The sequence below is a fragment of the Phyllobates terribilis genome, unplaced genomic scaffold (assembly GCF_046119375.1).
Source record: "Phyllobates terribilis strain yellow unplaced genomic scaffold, ASM4611937v1 Scaffold_11__3_contigs__length_659146591, whole genome shotgun sequence".
NCBI classification, from domain to species: Eukaryota; Metazoa; Chordata; class Amphibia; order Anura; family Dendrobatidae; genus Phyllobates; species Phyllobates terribilis.
In genome coordinates, this window is record NW_027362771.1 from 303,425,521 (window position 1) to 303,446,934 (window position 21,414).

The 21,414-nt window shown below is 38.3% G+C and overlaps 1 protein-coding gene across 1 annotated transcript in view; it reads right to left on the reverse strand.

Annotated features, from left to right (window-relative positions):
• The window catches only part of PLXNA4 (plexin A4), a 1,035,275-nt gene that overhangs the window by 528,945 nt on the left and 484,916 nt on the right, over positions 1 to 21,414 (reverse strand). The window contains exon 4 of the mRNA XM_073652480.1: positions 13,004 to 13,135. Coding sequence (XP_073508581.1) covers positions 13,004 to 13,135 — 132 coding nt within the window. The remainder of the gene's footprint in view (positions 1 to 13,003; positions 13,136 to 21,414) is intronic.

Consider the following 21,414-nt stretch of genomic DNA (forward strand, 5'->3'; position numbering starts at 1 on the left):
AATATATCGGGAGATTAGTTCAGATGTACAGAGGAGAATCGTTATGGATGGCTTTGTAGGTCAGTGTTAGTAGTTTGAACTGGATACGCTGTGCAATTGGGAGCCAGTGAAGAGATTTGCAAAGGGAGGTAGCAGAGGAGTAGCAAGGAGAGAGATGAACTAGTCAGGCAGCAGAGCTAAGGACAGACTGGAGAGGTGCAAGAGTGTTAGCAGGTAGGCCACAGAGGAGGATGTTGCAGTAGTCAAGGCGGGAGATGATGAGGGCATGCAAAAGCAGTTTAGTAGATTGAGGGTTGAGGAAAGGATGGAGTCTGGAAATATTTTTGAGCTGGAGGCGAAAGGAGGTGGCGAGAGCTTGGATGTGTGGTTTGAAGGACAGAGCAAAGTCAAGGGTTACGCCGAAGCAGTGGATTGCCAGTACAGGGGAAAACATGGTGTCATTTATTGTGATAGATTGATCAGATGGGGAAGATACGTGAGAGGAAAGATGATGAGTGCAGTTCCCATCACTTGGAACCTCATTTATTTAAACAAAAGGGCCCCCACAAATACTGTAAGGAGCAGAGAGGTGGTCGCATGTTGGGACCTTGTTCTCCTGATAGATGTATATTGTTATGGGATCACTGTACTTGGTTACTGGGCAGCTCTACAGAGGGCTACCATGAACAGGCTTGGCACTAGCTACTCTGCTTTCCAGATCCCAGGGGATGTCCTGGCCTTCATCCTTTAACCCCTATGCAGGGATCTTAACTTAGCAAGGACCCCTAGGCTGGGGCCACTGAGTTAGTTGCTGTTTGGTGGTGCGAGCTGGCAAGTACAATAGTCAAAAATCAGTAATGTCTATAAGGAGTCAAAGCAGGATGCAGAGAAGTTCTCTTGGAGCAAGATAAATTATAACCGGTAGTGGACTGAAGTCATTCAGGATCTTAAATAGCTTGCAGCCAAGCCCAGGCTACAAAGAAGGAAATAAACACTAAAAAGTTAACTCCTGATCTACCAGTATGGACAGAACTACAGGTGCCTTGAGAACACGGTACTAGAGTTGTCGCCTCATGTCATCTGCAACAAAAGCACAGGTGACAGAAGCAGAGACAGGACAGGCAGGCACCAACACAGATGTCACACATGTCCCAGGAGAGGGACCCACATATTTTGGACATTTATGGCATATGCCATTAATATGCAATACATGTCCAAGACGGGAACACCCCTTTCAGATTCTACACATGGATCTCCAACCCTGTTTGTTTTGTTATGAATTGAACAACCCTTTACTATGTGGTTTCTGATTGATATAAAAGATTATTTTACCTACATATTACAAAATGTGTTGGTGAGAGGTAATCACAAAGACTGGTGCAGAAGGAGGTGGCATGATTGCTTATATGTGGATTATCCATAAACACAACTATATGGATTTACAGAATATTCAGGGATAAATTTAGGGAAGCAGTTATACTACAGTATAACTATAGTTAAAGATTCAGTGACAAGATTAGAAATGTACACAGTAATCACATCTTTCCTATTTCTTTCTATGCATGCATTGGTTAGGTGCTGGTGTGTCCATAAAACTATCTGTACAGTCAGCACATAATAGTATTTGCAGGCGCTGTTCACATAGTAAGGTGCTGAAACAATTTATATAGTACACATACATTAAAGGGAACCTGTCATGTGCAAAAACGTTATTTACCTACATAAGGTTAGTCTGCAGGTAAATAGCATTAAAATGAACGCGTGGATACAGGGAGTGAAGAAATGAACTTATATCCTCCTAAGCTCGTTTTCAGTCATAGGGGCGTGCACAGAGCGATTACAGTCATCACTCATTATAATGTGCGCAGTGGCTGAAATCTCTCCCTGGTACTTTGATTGACAGCCTGCTCTGCACAGATGCTCGCTCAAAGATGCAGAGCGAACTGTAAATCAAAGTGCGGAGGTGTGATTACAGCACGTAATTGCTTGAGCACGCACCTATGACTGAAAGCCAGCAGTTCACTGGAGGATATGAGTAGATTTCCTCCAGGCAGCCATAATTTCAGAAAGGTGGACAGGCAGCATTGTAATTCAATTTTCCTGCAGATTTACCCTATATCTGCAGGGTAACATCCTTTTTTGAACATGTCAGGATTCCTTTAAACGTGTGTTCAGTAAGAAAGGATGCAGTATCTACTTTACACTACATATTACATTGAGTTGTATGAATGTTAAGCGAGTCTAATCTGTAATTAGCTTACCTTTTTGTATAGGTTTTTATGCTAAAAATGTATATAGACACAATTGTAATCCCTCTAAACAGAGAAACATGGACACAATAGCATTACATAATCTCCTACAAAAATGGGATATGAGATATAAATGATATGTGGTGTGAGAAAATTAACTGCAGATAAATGCAAAAATCATTGAGTATTTTAAGTGAGAATTTCTATTCTTCCCTTATTATGGAGTGCATATTATATTTGTATATTAAAATGGTAATGGATGACAGTACTGGTAGGTAAACACGGAATCCACCTAGAATTTACCTTGGTTAGTACTTTGAACATTTATGCAGTTCTCTGGGTATAGACGTAAAAGAAAGGTAATGTTATTACACATTTAATTAGAAAATCACACTGGTTTAGAGCAGTAATTTCCATACTACATCAAAATGGCCACACTTACAGAAACCTGTCATAGTATATTTATAAGACAGGCGCCTGTGAAGTATGAGGCTCTGCTGCTTTCACCTGGAGATACCATAAAAGTATGCGAGATAGACTATTTCCAGGAAACAACAGTCACTATGTTTAAGAAAGGCACGATGGACAGCAGTGTGAGCAGCCTCTTCTTATCTTAGCACCCTTGGTATCTCCAGTATTGATCAGACATAGTGGACACCAGTATGAGCAACCTCTTCTTATCTCAGAACCCCTTGTATCTCCAGTATTAGATCAGATGTGGTGTACAGCAGTGTGAGCAACTTCTTTTTATCTCTGCACCACTGGTATCTTAGTATTAGATCAAACGTGGTGGACAAGAGTGTGAGCACCTTCTACTTATTTCAGCATCCTTGGTATCTTCAGTATTAGATCAGACGTCGTGGACAACAGTGTGAGCAGCCTCTTCTTATGTTAGAACGCTTGGTATCTCCAGTTTTAGATTAGACATGATGGAGAGCAGTGTGAGCAGCCTCTTCTTATGTCAGCACGCTAGGTATCTCCAGTATTAGATTAGATGTGATGGACAGCAGTGTGAGCAGCCTCTTCTTACCTTAGCACCACTGGAATCTCCAGTATTAGATTAGACGTGGTGGACAGCAGTGTAAGTAGCCTCTTCTCAACTTAGCACCACTGATATCTCCAGTATTAGATTAGACGTGGTGGACAGCAGTGTGAGTAGCCTCTTCTTACCTTACAACCACTGGTATCTCCAGTATTAGATCAGAAAATCCACTGGGAGCACATCTTCATACACATGAAGGGAGGGAGTGGAGCTTTCTACTGCACATGCTCAAAGGCACCTGTCCTATTCTAAGATAAGTTTCTGTCAGTGTAACAAGATGGTGGCCATTTTGTTGTTTCCTCCCTTCCCTCCTTCTTCTTATGCATGTGATTACTTTTAGATTTCAGATTCATAGTCATTATAATGTAAATAAAGAAGGTAAGTCTAGTTTGCAAACCTCTGACCTACCTTATTGTCCAACTGGCTACATTGTACTGTAACTAAATTAGTTCAGATGATACTTTATATAAAACAAATTCAATGAAATCTGAATAACATGCAAGTTCCTCATATTGTTTTAAAGGGAATCTATCACCAAATTTGACCTATCTAAACTATTAATATGGTCATACAGGTTATAGAATGCTGGAAAAGTCCTATCTGTATGTCTCATATCAGATGCCTTGCTGTTTATAAATCATCTTTTATCACTTTATGTAAATTACCTCTTCCAGGCTCTGAGGCGGACACTGTCTGAAAGATAACTCGGCCTCCAAAGCTTATTTTACATAAAGGGGGAGTTACCAGTGTGATGTGTAATGGTTACCAGTGTGATGTGTAATGGCCGCTCTCTGCTCTCCCGATCACACTGCAGAGCTGTATGTCATTATACCTGACACATCTACAGGATCCTCTCAGCTCCAGCTTCCATCTCTCAAGCAGACAGGGTTGTAATATTGCTGCAATACAGCAGAGCTCAAGCAGAGCTCAGAGAGTTGCAAAAATGTGTTTTTAAGAAGACAAAGTTCAGTTCTCCTGTTCTGTGTTAGTTACTTGTCTCACACTGGTAACTCCCCCTTCATGTAAAATAAGCTCTGGAGGCAAAGTTATCTTCAAAGCAGTGTCCACCCCAGAGCCTGGAAGAGGTCATTTACATATAAAAAATTTATTTATTTCTCTGAAATAAGACATCAGATAGCAGACATCAAGGTATAATTTTATTCAGCTTCCTATGACCCAGATGACAATATAGACAGCTTAGGAGGGTTGATCCTACTGACAGATTCTCTTTAAACTAAATGTTATGATTTAAGCTTACATAACTACTCAGTTAAATCTTGCAGTACAATATTAAAATGCAATTGTTCCTTTTACGTTGTTGAATTGTCTGTTATTCCCTTGTGGACTTCAAAGACAATTTGTTTTGTGTAAACAAGAGTTGCTTTTCAGCTTAAAATATTAGCATCTCTCAATGTCAATATTTTATCTAATGCACATATTGCATCTGTTTGCAAACTTTACAATCAATTTCAATTTGTAAGTTTGTCCACCTGTCCTTCCTATAATGTAATTTAATAAAGGCAGTAGCCAACAAGCTACTGCTTACCTCACCGACAACAGCACGAAACAGCATGACAATATATTAGACGTCACAGAAATTCTGGAAATATTAACTGGACTTAATAGCTTGACATGATGCAACTGAAAGGGTTAAATGAAAGCTGCAGCTTTAATGCATTTTTGTGATGGCTCATTTCTATGGTTAGAATTCTTTTACATGTATGTACATGCAGAACTCTTATCTGGTTTTGCAAACTTTTTAGCAATTAATTATATTTATGCTAATTTGTGTCTAAAAAATGGTCCAGCTGAATCACAGGTATTATGTATGAAGTAGGGGGCATGTCCTCGGCATGTCATCTTGTTATCATTTATTTTCTACAATAAATTATCAGGACCAAGTCTGATGAAGATTGCAAGATGTGCGTAGTCTTTATTTGAAGATTGCCTTATACACCCTATATCTCTTCCATATATTGACTCGTGTGTTCTGTGATAACCTTAACATGGGTGTTTGCATGGCTGCTATTACACATGTTTGTGTGGCACCCCAGAGGGTCTGGTTGCCACAGTGGTATTGCTTCCCTCAAAAGAAGTAATGCCATGTCTGGAGGCAAGCAGGGGTTTCCTGGACAGGAACATAACACATGCAACACTTCCTGGCTCTAGACCAGCGAGGGGAGGACCCTCCCCTTGGCAACTGGGTTCTGGAGGCGGGGTTAGTTAGTTTAGTGAGGAGTTGAGTTTAGGACATCAAGGAGAGAGGAGCTAGGGACTGGAGCTGGAGATAGCTCGTCCTAGCTGGAGCACACAAAGCACCGGACACCGGAGTCCGAGGCTGTGGGACCCAGCAGGCCCAGCAGCAGATACCGTAGGGCAGGAGATTGCAGGTCCCCTGGCCCCCATCAGACGCCCGGAGGCTCAGTAGCACAGAGGAACCAGTAGCAAAGCATCCACAAGGCCCGCGCTACCAGCCATATGGGTGAGCACCACACATTACCCTCAGGGACGTGGGCTACAACGCAGCTACAAGCAGGGAAGCCAAAGAGAATAGTAAGAACGGTAGGCCTACAACTCTACCTGGCAAGGAGGACTCTACGCTTGCTTCCAGGCCGACCGGACTCTTATCACTAGCCAGTACTCCAGTCCATGCTTGCCTAATTGACAACTGTGAGTAAAGACCCTGGGACTGCACTATACTGACTCTGTGGTTATTACTGATACCCTGCACAACCACCATCATCCACACACTGCCCTGAAACTAACTCTTCCTGTGGGGAGTTATACCACCTTTGCTGCCAAACCATCAGCTTCAGAGGACTGTTCCGCAGCGGCGGCCTCCATTAGCCGCACTCCACAGGTGGCGTAGTCGGACATTATAAAACCTATATATACAAATTACCCTTGGATTGACCGCCCTGGGTCACGGACTGGGTCACCGCCACAGTTACTACAACCCCCAGCATCTACCAGCCCGGCACCGGGTACCCCACTGCCCAGGGGGCGCGTCATTTGTACTACTGAAAAGTTCTGGAGTTAATAGCTGCACACATCTGTGCTGTGTAATATTTCTTCTTTGCTAATTTAGGCTGCGCACTCCAGCTGGCAGGACTTGTGGACTCAGGTCATGTGACCCTGATGACATCATCACAGGTACTTTTGCTCTTCTATGTTGCTGCCTGCTTCTGATTGATCAGTGTCATAAAGGAGGTAGAAGTTCATTTCCCCAGTGAAAACTATCTAATGACACCTACTTGGACTTAGCTAAGGTTAACTCATTAGATGTCAAATATTTGATTGCTTGTATCTCTGCAATGGAGATACAGAATAAAAAAGTCAAAAAACATTTTATTTTGCTTTGCAGCCACTATTACTACTTGGGGTAGTATGTCAAATGAGAAATCCTGCAAAAGTTTACAAAAATTCAATGAGCAAAATTTGGAACCAAAGGTAATATCATTTACATGTTGAATACCAATGCTTTATCCATTAAGTATTTAGCTGTTTTTATTCTACATAAAATTGACAGTTTAAGCTTTGATGACATAAAAAATGGAATTGGCAATTAATAACCTATATTAATTCAGGAGACAAAGTAATAGCGGTTTTAAGTAGCAAGTTATTCCAAAAGTGACTTCATTTGTGTCTGCTTTTAGCCATGCCCATTGTCCTAGCCTTTTCATAAAGAAGTGTTCCCATCAATTAAAATTCCATATCCTTGATTTTCAGTGTGCTAATAAAATGAAAATCCCTGCCTGAAATCAATACACATTAAAACATTCTTCTGAATGGGATTGAAATGCTGGAGCATAATTATTAGATTTTGCCTCTACAAGATTAATCAGGCATATCTTATCACACCGTGACCATTCAATATGATAAATCAATCCTGCAGGGCCCCTTATGATGGCTCTCTGAGGGCAAATAAAAAAGGTGAAGAGGGGAATTTTCTGCTGAGAATCAGGATTATCTCATCCTAAAACGTGTGAGGAGATAATTGTCTGCCTGGATAAGAGAAATATGGAGGCTTGTGATATACTGTGTTAAAGTCAAATTGGTGCTAAGTAGTTGTGATGTCTAAAAAGTCACAAACATGCTATAATATCAAGGTCGACCATCTTTATGTTGTTGGAAAAACACAACTGTTAATGCATAAGTGAAGAAAATACATGGCACATAATCAAAGAAGCAAAAAATGTCACATTTGATGTACAGTTACATAAAACATATGGAAAAGTTAACATTCAATATAGCCCTAAACTAAACTAAACTTCCACTAAAAATATTCTCTAGCACAAAAATAATGTATTGTATAGTAAACCACTGAACCAGTGCAGACATTAATTAGATACAACTTCTTGATTAATATCAGTTTTATTATAAAAGGGAACCCGTCAGCTGATTCATGTTGCCCAAACCCCAGGCAGCATGAATCAGAACCTGATACACAATTGCAGCCAGAAATATGTTTCTCTGAAATGACGGAGAAATATACTTTAAAGATCTGGCTGGGAACCATAGCCGGAGACAAGATTAGTCCGGTGTCGCCCCTGGCCGGCTCTTCCAAGCGCTGCTAAATGTATTTGACAGGTCACTTGATATGTACATATAAGGGACAGACCTGTCAATCACCTGCAGCAGCGCTGGGAAGAACCCACCTGGGGCGGAGCTGAACTAGTCTAGTCTCTGGATATAGTCCCCTGTCTTATCTTTATAGGATATTTTCTCAGGGCATCTAAGAGAAATATATACTTGACTGCAATCGTGCAACTAGGATCTGATTCATGCTGTCTGCGGTTTGGGCAGCATGAATGAGATGAGAAGTTTCCTTTAAAGAATATCTTAATCTGTATTCTCAGAATTTGGCTCCTGTATTTTCTTTTTTTATATATCTTTCATATCATTTTCCAAATACAATTTTTTAATGTTTAGTTTCTTTCAGAAGTATGAAAAAAACAAGTTACTTCATGTTTAGCGCTATTGCCTTGCAGTATTAATCTCTGAGTTTAAGTCTGCTTTTATCATTTTTTATTATTGTTCTCCAGTCTTCTCCCTGTAAAATGTTCTGAGGTTAATTACTTGAAATTGCAAGCAATTAGTTTATAAAACATGATGGACTTGTTTAGCTCGGAAAATAATGCATCAGGGATGATCTCATTTATATGTATAAAAACATGTGGTCAATACAAAACACTGGCACGATTTGTTCATTCCATGGACCTTATAAAGGACCAGGGAACATTCATTGCACGTGGAGAAAAGGTGAGTGTGGCATATAAATAGGAAAGGGTTCTTCACAGTTAGAGCAGTCAGACCGTGGAATGCCCGACTACAAGAGGTAGTGATAGAATGGCAGGAACTCTATCAGCATATAAAAAAGGCTAGATGTTTTTCTTAGAACAAAGGGCATTGTGGGATATAATTTAATCTAGCGATAGAGAATGTATAACTGGTGGAAAAACGATGAACTTGATGAAGTCTTTTTTAAACTGTAAAGAAAATGGAGTCACCAGTTAGATTTGGTTTTGGCTGATACATGTTGATGCCTTCTGCATCTGTACCCAATCTAGGGAGCACAAAGGAGCATTGTTGTACCATTCCAGGGTAAAAAGAAGCAGAAAACTAAACCAGCTGGGAAGACAAGCAAATGATGAAAGACACTCCATTGACTCTTTCGCAATTGCATGGACTGAACATCATAACATACTGTACATATGTTACACAGCTTGGCTACCTATGAGTTACACATATTCTTATCTGCGTTGGATTTTTCAGTATTTCAATATTAACAATTAAAGGAGAATATTAAAGACCTTGTGAAAGTTTAAGTTGTTGCTGCTGTTCTTCCCTGAGGTTTAGCAGTAAATTTTCTCAAAAATAGTTACACATATTTTATTTTTACTTTATAAAACTATCTGGAACATCAACTGATCCTGAGGGCAGAACAAACAATGTCAAAGCTGATTAGTTTCTAGGATTCTGCCGGGGAAATGCCTGCTTATCTTGGACACTTATCTATGACATGAACCCATAACATAACAAGGGAAGAATAGAAATGACAATTCTCGCTGTGTGGCTAGAAATTTGTTTCCAGACAATACAGTTCAAGTTCAACATAAAAAATCTCCAAAGATGGGAAAAATGATACGGAGAAGTAGGTTCTTTGCTACTTGCACAATACTCTACTGCAACAATATTAGTTAGTGCATGAGACCTATACTTCGGCAAATGAGCTTTAATGGGGATAAATGTGAGGTAATGCACTTGGACAGAGGAAATAAAATGTATAATTATATGCTTAATTGTAAAACACTGGGCAAACTGTCACTGAAAAAGACCTAGGTGTATTGGTGGACGACAAGCTCAGGTTTGGTGGCCAGTGTCAGGCAGCTGCGGCAAAGGCAAATAAAATAATGGGATGCATTAAAAGAGGCATAGATGCTGATGAGGAGAACATAATTTTACCTCTATACAAGTCACTAGTGCGACCACACTTAGAATACTGTGTACAGTTCTGGTCTCCGGTGTATAAGAAAGACATAGCTGAACTAGAGCGGGTGCAGAGAAGAGCGAACAAGGTTATTAGAGGACTGGGGGGTCTGCAATACCAAGACAGGTTATTACACTTGGCGTTATTTAGTTTGGAAAAACAAAGGCTTAGGGGTGATCTTATTACTATGTACAAATATATGAGGGGACAGTACAAAGACCTTTCTACTGATCTTTTTACTCTGAGGCCTGAGATGGGGACAAGGGGGCATCTTCTACGTCTGGAGGAAAGAAGGTTTAATCATAATCACAGATGCGGATTCTTTACTGTAAGCGCAGTAAGACTATGGAACTCTCTGCCGCATGATGTTGTAATGAGTGATTCACTACTAAAATTTAAGAAGGCCATGGATGCCTTTCTTGAAAAGTATAATATTACAGGTTATATATACTAGATTCCTTGATAGGGCGTTGATCCAGGGAACTAGTCTGAGTGCCATGTGGAGTCAGGAAGGAATTTTTTTCCCCAATGTGGAGCTTGGTGTTTGCCACATGGTTTTTTTTGCCTTCCTCTGGATCAACATGTTAGGCTATGGGTTGAACTAGATGGACTTAGTCTTCCTTCAACCTTAAAAACTATGTTACTATGTTACTATATTAAACTATGTTTGACTATATACAAGTCAATAGACACTCATTTAATGGCCTGTTCATATGGGCCAACACAAACTGATAGGGACAGATTATTAATGCAATTGTAGACTGATGAAATAATTCATGCTATCGTGGAAATCGTCACTGTCAGCAGCATATTGTCCCATGTAAGAATGGGGCAATGTGCTGCTGACATCAACAATTTCCATGCTGGCATGAATTATTTGATCTCTCTACGAACAAGTATTTTGTACATTCATTGACCAATTGGTGGCATGTTTACACAATCTGATTGGGAATGAGCATTTATCAGAATACTTTTTTGACAATTTTCAGCTTATATAAATTAATATTTGGGAATTTTGAGTTCTATATCAGTAGATTTGTGTATTGATTGCTATAAATATATCTTTTGATATTAATTAAAATGTTGGACCTTAAAATAGGAAATCGTAGACATTCAATGCAAATCACCAAGGTCTAGAATGTCAGGTTTGATAAAACAGCACCATCAACATTTTACTGAGTCACCAACACTCTTTCTCCAAATTACTAGTAAGACTTTATAATTTACAATCAATTGCGACATGTCTTTGGCTCTGCAATTTGTGGTAAAATCAGATAATATATTCAAAATGATCTTCCTAGATGAATCACACATTCCCTTCCTTCATTCACAGTGCATTCGGTCTAATTAACAGATTGTCAAATTTCAGTTTTAGAATCTATATTTTTACACCTAGCATGCAGACGAAAACAGTCACCCTAGCAGTTTTTCATTTTTGGGTATAATAGTCTCAGAATTGTGAGGTTTTAATAAAATGCCTCTGGGAAAAAAAAATTTAAATAATTTGTCATCATTGAAACAAAACAAAAAATGGCTAGACTTCAAAAATGGATAACATTAGAAATTCTGAATTTGCTTTTGCAGTCTTTAATGCTATGTCCAAATCACTAACAACAATTTTTCCTTGATCATGTGCAGAACGTGCTCACAGTGAGCCATCAATGCACTTTGCATATCACAGGTAGTAAAGGTCCCTTCATTCTTAATTATCAAGAGAAAACGAAACATAAGCCAGAATACAGAACAGCAATTATTCCGCTCTGAGGTCCTCATTAATTTTAAAACTTCTTTGGATACAACACATACAGCTACATTTCCCTACTGTTCACACCACCGTGTCCTTCCCGTTCCTGACACCTCATGGTTCCTTTCACCAGACTTCATGTAGTAACCATGGCAATGCTTGAAGAGTTGTTACTCTCTCAGGATAATCAGACTACATTGTGTATTAGGAAATAGCCTACTGAACATATGCTCTGAAAATCTCATTAGCAGTAGTGTCCACAAAATTCAGAAATGCAGCTCTCTACACTGCAGTTGAACTTGCCGGTACTGGTAGGTCATAGATGTCTTACCAATCAACTTCTATCAAGGGTGACTCTTTTGGTGCGCGGAGATCAGCTGTCATGTTTATTTGTAGTTTTAAGCAGATGATGGGAGTAAAACCATGTGTTTATGTCCTGGTACAGAAGGCATGACTGGAGTCTTGCCAGCTTCGCACTTCCCAGAGCACATGGTGCTATGTTTTGCTTAACCACAGGCATCTGGCAAAGGACAATTTAACTACAAAAGACATGTAAAGGAAACACGAGGCTTACAGGTCATCACTGGGTAATTGTCGTCATGTTTGTGGTACATTTCTAGGTAAGAAGTTTTCTTTTAGGCCACGTGCACATGTTGAGTATTCGGTGAGTTTTTTACCTCAATATTTGTAAGCCAAAACCAGGAGTGGAACAATCTGAGGAAAAGTATAATAGAAACACGTCACCACTTCAGTATTTATCACCCACTTCTGGTTTTGGTTTATAAATACTGAGGTAAAAAACTCACCAAATACTCAACACGTGCACGTGGACTTAAGGATGCATTAATGAGGGTATTGGTTTTACCTGATGATAAAGAGGTTGTCCTCCATGTCCAGTGGCTTAACGAGATTATCACTTATTCACCAGTAGAGACCCCAGTGGTTAGCATTTATCTGTGCAGGACCCTGGCAGTAAGGCACTGCTTACACTGCATGATGTGAAAAGGTAAACTACTCCAACCGGCAACATTGTAGCTGCTAAGAGGTCATTCAATGGCTACTGACCGACTCTGCTGATGTGCTGCCAAATACTGTGATTATTTGTGCAGCACAAAAAGATCAATTCCCAGACGAATAAGCATTTTATTAATTCACTGGATGATCTATCGCCTGTTCAGATAATCATGTAAATGAACATCAAGTGTAGTTTTTAATTTCGCTATAGTGCCACCACCTGACAAAATGAAGCATTATAAAGTGCCATTTAACTAAAAACGCTGTCAATATAATGTTGGACAGGACAAGTCTCCTAGAGTTAAAGACAATCTTTGGAATTCTGATTCATCCTGGCCCAAAAAAAATGACGATACTGAGCAGAAAATCACTTATATTAATCCAGAATAGGACATTTTTAGGCTTTTTTTTAAACTGCTGGCAATCTACTTCTAAGATGTTAAATGAAACAAAGCTTCCCCGGAACCATATATAAAAGAACCAACCTGCTTATCCGACATGACAAAGAGCTGTTCTTCATTCTTTGTGAAGGCCATATCTCTTAAAACAGGGCCAGACTCCACCACCTGGATGGTTTCATACTGTACCGCTCCACTGATGGGGCCATCAACTCGAATCTGAAATAGAAAAGACAAATGTGGTTTAGTCTAACATGAATTGTAATAATGATAAGGTTAATATGTTAATAATGTTGCTTGGTAGCAATACAGTTTTTTATTCATAGAGAATGATTATGATAATTATTGTAATAATATTCAACACAAAACACAAAGCCATTATCAACAATGGAAAGATGCAGTTAATATTATATATATTTTGTTATTAAATATCAGATTATAGAATTATTACCACCTAAGGCATGTAATGTTCCTAAAGCACTGCAGAGTTAACCCTCAATTACAGTGGCCAGGGATTGTGCACACCTTATTCCTTTATGTACTTGTAGACTTTGTGTAAGAAATGAAGATATTTTGTGATTGCCGAGAGGTGACACTGATCCTTCTTCATCCCGTAGAACATTGTCATCTACAATATATTATATTAGGTACATAAATTAAACCTGATAACACTTTTAGAATATGTAATAGGTACTGCAATATGTACTGCATTTTCACTGCACCGAGTCAGGATTGGCTCTGCTTGTGCTGAATAATGAAAGTTTCTGTCATATTCATATCGACTCTTAAGAGTTACAGAGGTCACTCACTTTTTAATGCTGAAGCCAAAATAAGTTGTCAGCACTTTTAAACGCTTAACTTGCCAAAAATGTCTCATAGTCCCTGATCAGTTTATAAAGAGCAAAAATTGAAAGTCATACAAATAGATCGCAGCAGGTAAAACTGTTTGATTGACAGCTGGTTACACATTGAAATGGCCCGTGAAATTCTTGTGGTGAAAATACAAAGACAGATCCAAGCACAACAAAAAAGACGACTTGTCCATTGCTAGATCAAGAACTGTAAATCAATGTGATTATTGTTTAGGAGGCTTGGAGTCACATGGAATCCATAAAGTATTTTGTTCAGCTAAGAAAGTTTTCATAAAAATCGATCAGCAGAGTAAATGGAATGTAGACACACATGCACATACATGTGCACACACACACACATACACATGTGCACACACACACATACACATGTGCACACACACACACACACATGTGCACACACACACATACACATGTGCACACACACACACATACACATGTGCACACACACACACACATACACATGTGCACACACACATACACATGTGCACACACACACACACATGCACACACATGTGCACACACACACACATACACATGTACACACACACACACATACACATGTGCACACACATACACATGTGCACACACACACACATACACATGTGCACACACACATACACATGTGCACACACACACATACGCACACACACATACACATGTGCACACACACACATGTGCACACACACGTGCACACACACACATACACATGTGCACACACACACATACACATGTGCACACACACACATACACATGTGCACACACACACACATACACATGTGCACACACACATACACATGTGCACACACACACATACGCACACACACATACACATGTGCACACACCCACACATGTGCACACACACACACACACATGCACACACATGTGCACACACACATGTGCACACACACATACACATGTGCACACACACACATACACATGTGCACACACACACAAGCATACACGCACAGATGCACAATTTTAGATAAATATTTGCTCACGTTCATGTTTTTTTTCTCAATTCATTATTCATTATCTCTTTTGCGTTGACAACAAACATGACCAAAAAAAGAGTGAATTTGTGCTGGTTTATAGACCCTCCTTTTTTAAAAAAAATTCTCATCTCATTTTGGTACTCATTTTATCCTTACTTTCAGGACCGGAAGTAATAAGATATTATAAATCTTAATTCACAATAAAGTATATTACTTTTCCAGCTTTTCGTAAAGTACAAGCAAACATGTCTTAACATTAAATATGATGTGGTTTAAAATTGTGCTGCACCCGCAGTAACAGAAATGTGAAATGCTATCTGCAGTGTAATAATATATGAAAACTACAAGCTATGTAAGCAGGTGAGAAACGCTGAAAGCTTTATCAAAGCAGGGCAGACTGTAAGATGCCTATTGAGAGAACATCTGCTCTACGTCTAGCTTTGTGTTCTCAAGTTGCCACTAGTCGACTTGACTTGGGTCTTTAACCCGAAAACCGCTTCACTGCTGCCAGACACAGCTTTGTTTTGTGGCTGATCCCAATATCAGATGGACAATAGACAAACGTTCCTTCTGAAGTCCATGATAAAGGTTCCCTTCATATAAAAAGCACAAAGCTGGAGGTAGAAGGAGTTGTTCCTGAAATCCATTGAGAAGCAGCAGCATGCTTACAAATCACAATTATATAAAACTGAAGTCAATGTATGGAAGAATAAACCCTAATGTGTTGGTGTATGTTCTTCATATGCTATCACAACACAAGGTTATGATTTACAGAATAACTTATTGCAAAAAAACAACTGACATGCCATAAAAACATGACAAAATGTTTGCAGGGTAGGGTCCAGGCAGCTAGATCTGAATGATCGATCAAAGTAGGAGCAGAAGTGCTCAGCAAAGCACTGCTCTCCTCTCAGGCAGGAAATGGGCTCAATTAAAATAATATGAGGACAGTCTTACATGTCAGATAGCAGTACTCAAATGAGCTCCTCTTCTACTACTTTTAGGCATCAATGTGGGAGGGAGGGTCTAAGCAGCCATGTCAAAAGTTGTTCTGAAATTACACTGACATTTTAAGTCATGTTAGATAAAGTTTTCAAATCATCCAGTCCTCCTCAGCAATATTTTTTGCACTGAAGAGTAGTTGTATGGACTGGTGATCAAGCATGCGTGCTACCACTCCACTGTAATATATGGGAGATATAGAGACAATCTAGTGTATATAGGAACCTTTAGAAAATAACAAAGATAACGATTCTTGCCCCATCTTTTTTTCTTAAACTGTTAGCAGCTTTAATTAAGGTACTTAAGAAACTTGGAGAACTTGTAAATCTACATGTTTATTATGTAAGAAACAATATATAGGTTGCGATTGCGGCACACCATTGTTTTACTAATACTGATTCACTCTATATAAAAAAAAAATCTTGGAGAAGGTGGCGCGAATGAGATAACCCTCTTTCTCAAGAAAACTAACTTAAAAAAATAACAATTCACAAATTATAGTAGAAATGATTGTTTTCTCATGTTATACCTTCAGGAGAGCACTGCTCCTCTGCCTCCCAGCTTCCATGTTGCTGGAGGAAGTACCTCCTGATGATTGACAGTTCAGACCATGGTCATGGTTGCACTGCTGATCCAAACTGCAGCATGGAAAAGCCCAACCTGCTCCAGAGCAGTGTGAGCAGGCTCTAAACCATAGAGCTGGCTATCTGCACACGCTCCATATCTAGGTAACATCTGAGATTGCAGGGTGGCCGGTAACCTAAAATAAAATATTAAACATTCCTCTGTTCTAGAGAAGAGAGAGTATTTAAGAGGCAAATTGCAAAGTTTCTTGTTTTATATGCACTTTGCAATTAAGAACTTGAAACAACCGCCCAAGACTGAAATATAAAACATTATTCTATATGAATTCCTCCCTAGTAGTTAAAGTATTTTTTTTTTATATTTTTATTAGAATTTGTAAATGTATTCTTCAAAGACATTTGTGTATGCTTGTAAATCTACATGTTTATTATGTAAGAAACAATATATAGGTTGCGATTGCAGCACACCATTGCTTTACTAATACTGATTCACTCTATATAAAAAAGACAGACAGACATTGAAAACTTTTCATAAATGAGCATTCCACCTACAAAATCACTTGACTAAGTAGAATTGCTGTTTTATAGCTATTTCAGGCATTGATAAAAGGTTAATATGCCTGTTAATTAAATGTGCCATGATGGAAAAGGCCACTGAAAAAGTTAACAATTTCCTTGTAATTGAACTCCAGAGTTGGAACTGATAGCAGTACTTTAATGTCAATAATTCCCTTTCTTTGTATTTATGCATCAAAGAACCCTTCTTATCATATGTCATTCAAGACCGAGATTAGGAGGTATTGTGACATATCAGCGCTCATGCTTCACAATGTTCTTTCAGAAAAAAATGAATAGGTATTTCCACTCTTATTTAATTGTTTGCATGTCAAAGATAAGGAAACAAAAGAAAAATAAAAAATGTGTTCAATTAAGTGGACACTTGTTACCCAAGTAGTCTATAGAACAAGAAAATAGACATAAGAGTAGTTCAGCCTTTCATGTCAAACAATGCGCTACAAAATCTTAACATAAAAATTACACTTTCACCATTTCACATCAGTTCCATTTATAAAAACTTCAGGCTAAACACAGTGAAGATATCATCAGAAGCTAGACAAGCCTCTAAACTACACCAAACACCAGCTCAGCCCCTAAAATTAATTTTAGAACTGAGACTAGACTCTTTAATTTCTTTCCAGATGCTAAAAATTTAAACAGACATGCACTTTAAATGAATCAGACTTTAAAAACAGACCCGAAAATTCTAACACCAGCCCCTAAAACAATTCAGACACCCGACCTGCTTTTAAAATTAATCTCTAGCTATAACAAATAATGGAAAATTATATACTATGCATTCATCCTGCTCTCATGTATTTATAAAATCAAGCCTGCAAGGTCTGGACAGTTGGTGTCACCAACCCATGAGGAAGAGCGATATTAATACAGTAGTCAAACCTGAATATGGTGGTTTTGAAATGAGTAAGGCTTATATGGGATGTTCACTTTGACAATTGAAAAAAAAGGGGGCAGAATGGATTAGAAAAGCCAGCCCCTATATCCTGCTGAGTAGCAGAGGTGGGTCTACACTACAGACAGTTTTTACCATGAGAGTTTCATTAGGTTTTTTTTTGCATATGAGAAGTTTTCCCAAACTTCTCGTATCAAACAAACAAAATCGAACAGCACACAGATGGCATTTGAGTGCTTTTTTAAAAAAAGTTTCATGGACCCATCCACTTGCATTGGTGAGTTTGATTCATGAACCAGAACAGGATTGGACATGTCTTTGTGTTTTGGTGTCAACCAGTTGGTTCGCAAAAATACATAGACACGTGTACAACCTCATAGACTATAATGGGTATGAGTTCTATCCGTGAAAAACATGGATAGTACTTGTATGTGAAAAAGAGATGTCTGAATGAACCCTAACTCATCTAATTACAATCTTTTAGTGTGGGGTGAAGTTAATTAGTTTCATAAAAATATCAATTTCCCTAATGATATGCTAATGTCTAGTCACATATTTATCAGAGCAGCTAAATATTGGACTAGGAGAAACAACTGTTTTCTAATCTAATGTCAGAACATTATTATTATGATGATGAATTTACACTGTTCCATTGATTTCACTTCCATTTTCCTTTACGATTGATCCAAACATTATGCCCAATTTTCCTTTTCAGTCTGATATTGCTATGCAGAAACTCTGCTGAGGTTATTTCAAAATGTTCTCATATTCAGAAACAACTGAATAGTATGGGTTCTACTTTACAACTGTTCATTTGTATGTATCTATGAGAGGTGCCAAAAGGATGAACTCATGAAGTTTTAGCTCCCTTTAGTTTTGGATTAAATATCAGTATTCATTCCTTTCCTCATATCACATCCATCCCCTTGAATGATGATACTTCTCTTCACTTCTCATGATATTCTTTTATAGAAGCATTGTTATGCTCATTTAAGATCATTTTGGGTAAAATATAAATGAGTAATACAACTTTATCATCTTATCTGTGCAGAATATGGCTCGGCAATAGAAGATTTACGAGGTTGTTCAATCACCAGCACAGGTAATGTTCACAATCTCACTGAAGACCTAGTGTTTTTTATCATGGCCTTAATTACGGCATACTTTTAGTAAGATGACATGGAGGGTACGAATCAACATCTATAATTCTGTAATCTATATAAGTGATTACAATACTATAAATAACAACATTTAATAGTGACTATATCAGACTCTGTCTTTTCATGTTCAGGGTTGTATATACATGAGCTACATATGTTTCATACATATTGTAAAAACTGACATTTTGAAGACTCCACAAAGACAAATATATATAGTACATTGATATACAATTGTATCTATCGTTGGGCATTAAAAGGATGAAAGAACCTTTGTTCAACCTCAAATAAAAGAAAGGTTAAATGTGATCCTACCCCCCAAAGCTCCCATAAACTGAAATAACCTGCACAATGTGACCTATTACTATCATTAAATATCAAGTCTTGTGGAAGAAAAAAGATCTCCTGAAGTCTTCCTAACCTTTTGTAGTCTATGCTTAACCACTGTTAGCAAAGGGCTTATCTCTTTAGGATTGGATTTAAGACAAAAAAGACAGTTGCGTGCCAAGGGACCCAAGTCAGCAACTGTCCTCTACACCAACTAATGTAAACACATCACAAATGAAGGGGAAATGCAGAATTTCTGCCTGCAGGCTACAGTCAATGCTTACTTTTCAGTCTATATTCACATATCCAGTAATAATCTAATGAACAGATCCATCAGAAATCCGTTAGGAAAAAAGTAGTGCTGACACAACTTTTTAGTTTGTTATTCACTATCTCAGCCAGATCCGTTTTTTAACATTGGAGACAATGGGTAACGAATCTGTTAATGCGCATCCGTTGTTGTTTACTTTTTTTGCCAGATCCGTTAGAAATAGACAACAATGGATGCCGCATTAACAGATCCATTGCCCATTGTCTCCATTGTTAAAAAAAACGATGTGATATGACGGTGGGAGACATAGGAACTGAAAGAGGTAACCTTCATTTGTACATGGAAAATTAGAATTAGTCTGAAAAAAAAGTTGCAAAAATAAACAAGATATTATCTTTATAATGGATCCAAACAGCAAACGGTATGGGAAATAATAGTGGACCCTCAATCTAACCTATCATTGCCCTATCAGTAAAAATCAAGACTCTTTATAAGATGGCATTCAGATGTCAGTATAAATTGATAATAGACAGAGTGAAGGAACTGCACTCATAAAGGCACTTGAAGAAGCGTCAAATAGGATTTATTGACAATATTTCATATCCATTGGTTATATCATGGTAAGTACACTATTACGTACTGTTTCAGGTGAAGAGCCTTCATCAGATGTATAGGTTATATTAACTGCATATAGGTCAAGGGGATCCAGGGTGCAGGGTTGGATTCCCCCAAACAGGGACAACCTGGATCCAGCTGTATCAAGGCCTGTGGTGTGTGTTCGTGAAAATCGGTCTGAAATTGGACCGTAATGTAAGGACTGACCACAGGTCTCCCGACCCAACAGTGACAGCTTCATAGAAATATATATATATATCTGTCACAACAAATGAGTAACATGGACCATAAACACAGACTTTTTAAAAAAAAATTCAGTCATTTTTGTAGAGATTTATTAAGTCTGACAGACATACCTGTTAATAAATTTGGATATTTTTGGACTGTCCTAAAGACAGAAAATGAAAGTAATGCCTTCTATGAGTAGTTGTAGATTTGTGCTACAGTTTAAATCATTTTTTTTCTTTTAGAATATCAAATCTCTGAGAATCTTGCAAGCCATGCCTCCTCCTGCCTAAAAACACCTACTTTGATCACCGCTTTTTAAAAGTAGCATGAGGTGAAAAGGTTGCTAACAAATTGCACTACCCTAAAACTAATATAACATAAGAAATTGCAAAGTAGAGTTTTCTTGCTTTTTGTAAAGTATAACAGAATAAATAAGACCATCATTTTTGGAGGAAAATGACCATACGGTTCCAGAGATATGGGCCTTCATATTTAGTATTCATTTTTATAGTCTTTACCAAAAGAGTGTTGTCCACAGGGTGATTATGCAAAGCAGTCTGAAGACACACACCCACACAATCCTAAAAGCACTGCCTTCTTGGTAAAGATCTGAAAAATTGGCAATAAATAAAAAGGCCTATATCTCTGGAACTGTATGGCGGATTTAAAAAAAATTACAAAACTTAAGTACTCAGTGGAGCAGTGGAAATAAATCAAGAATAAAAACTGGTCACTTTTGACTTGTTGACTGGCAAGTTTGGATTGTCTTCAATTGCAATGTGTGGTATGCTTTTTTGATGATGACCCAGAGGATGATGATCTTTGTTTCTGAAGCTTCTACTCATGAATGTTCTAAAATGATCTAGAGTTGGTGAGAACTCACTTACCTCTTCTCCACTCACACTCACTATCTTGTCCAATCATAAAGTTACCATGCTTGATTGCATAGATACCCTTCTTCTACTCTACCGCATTGGTA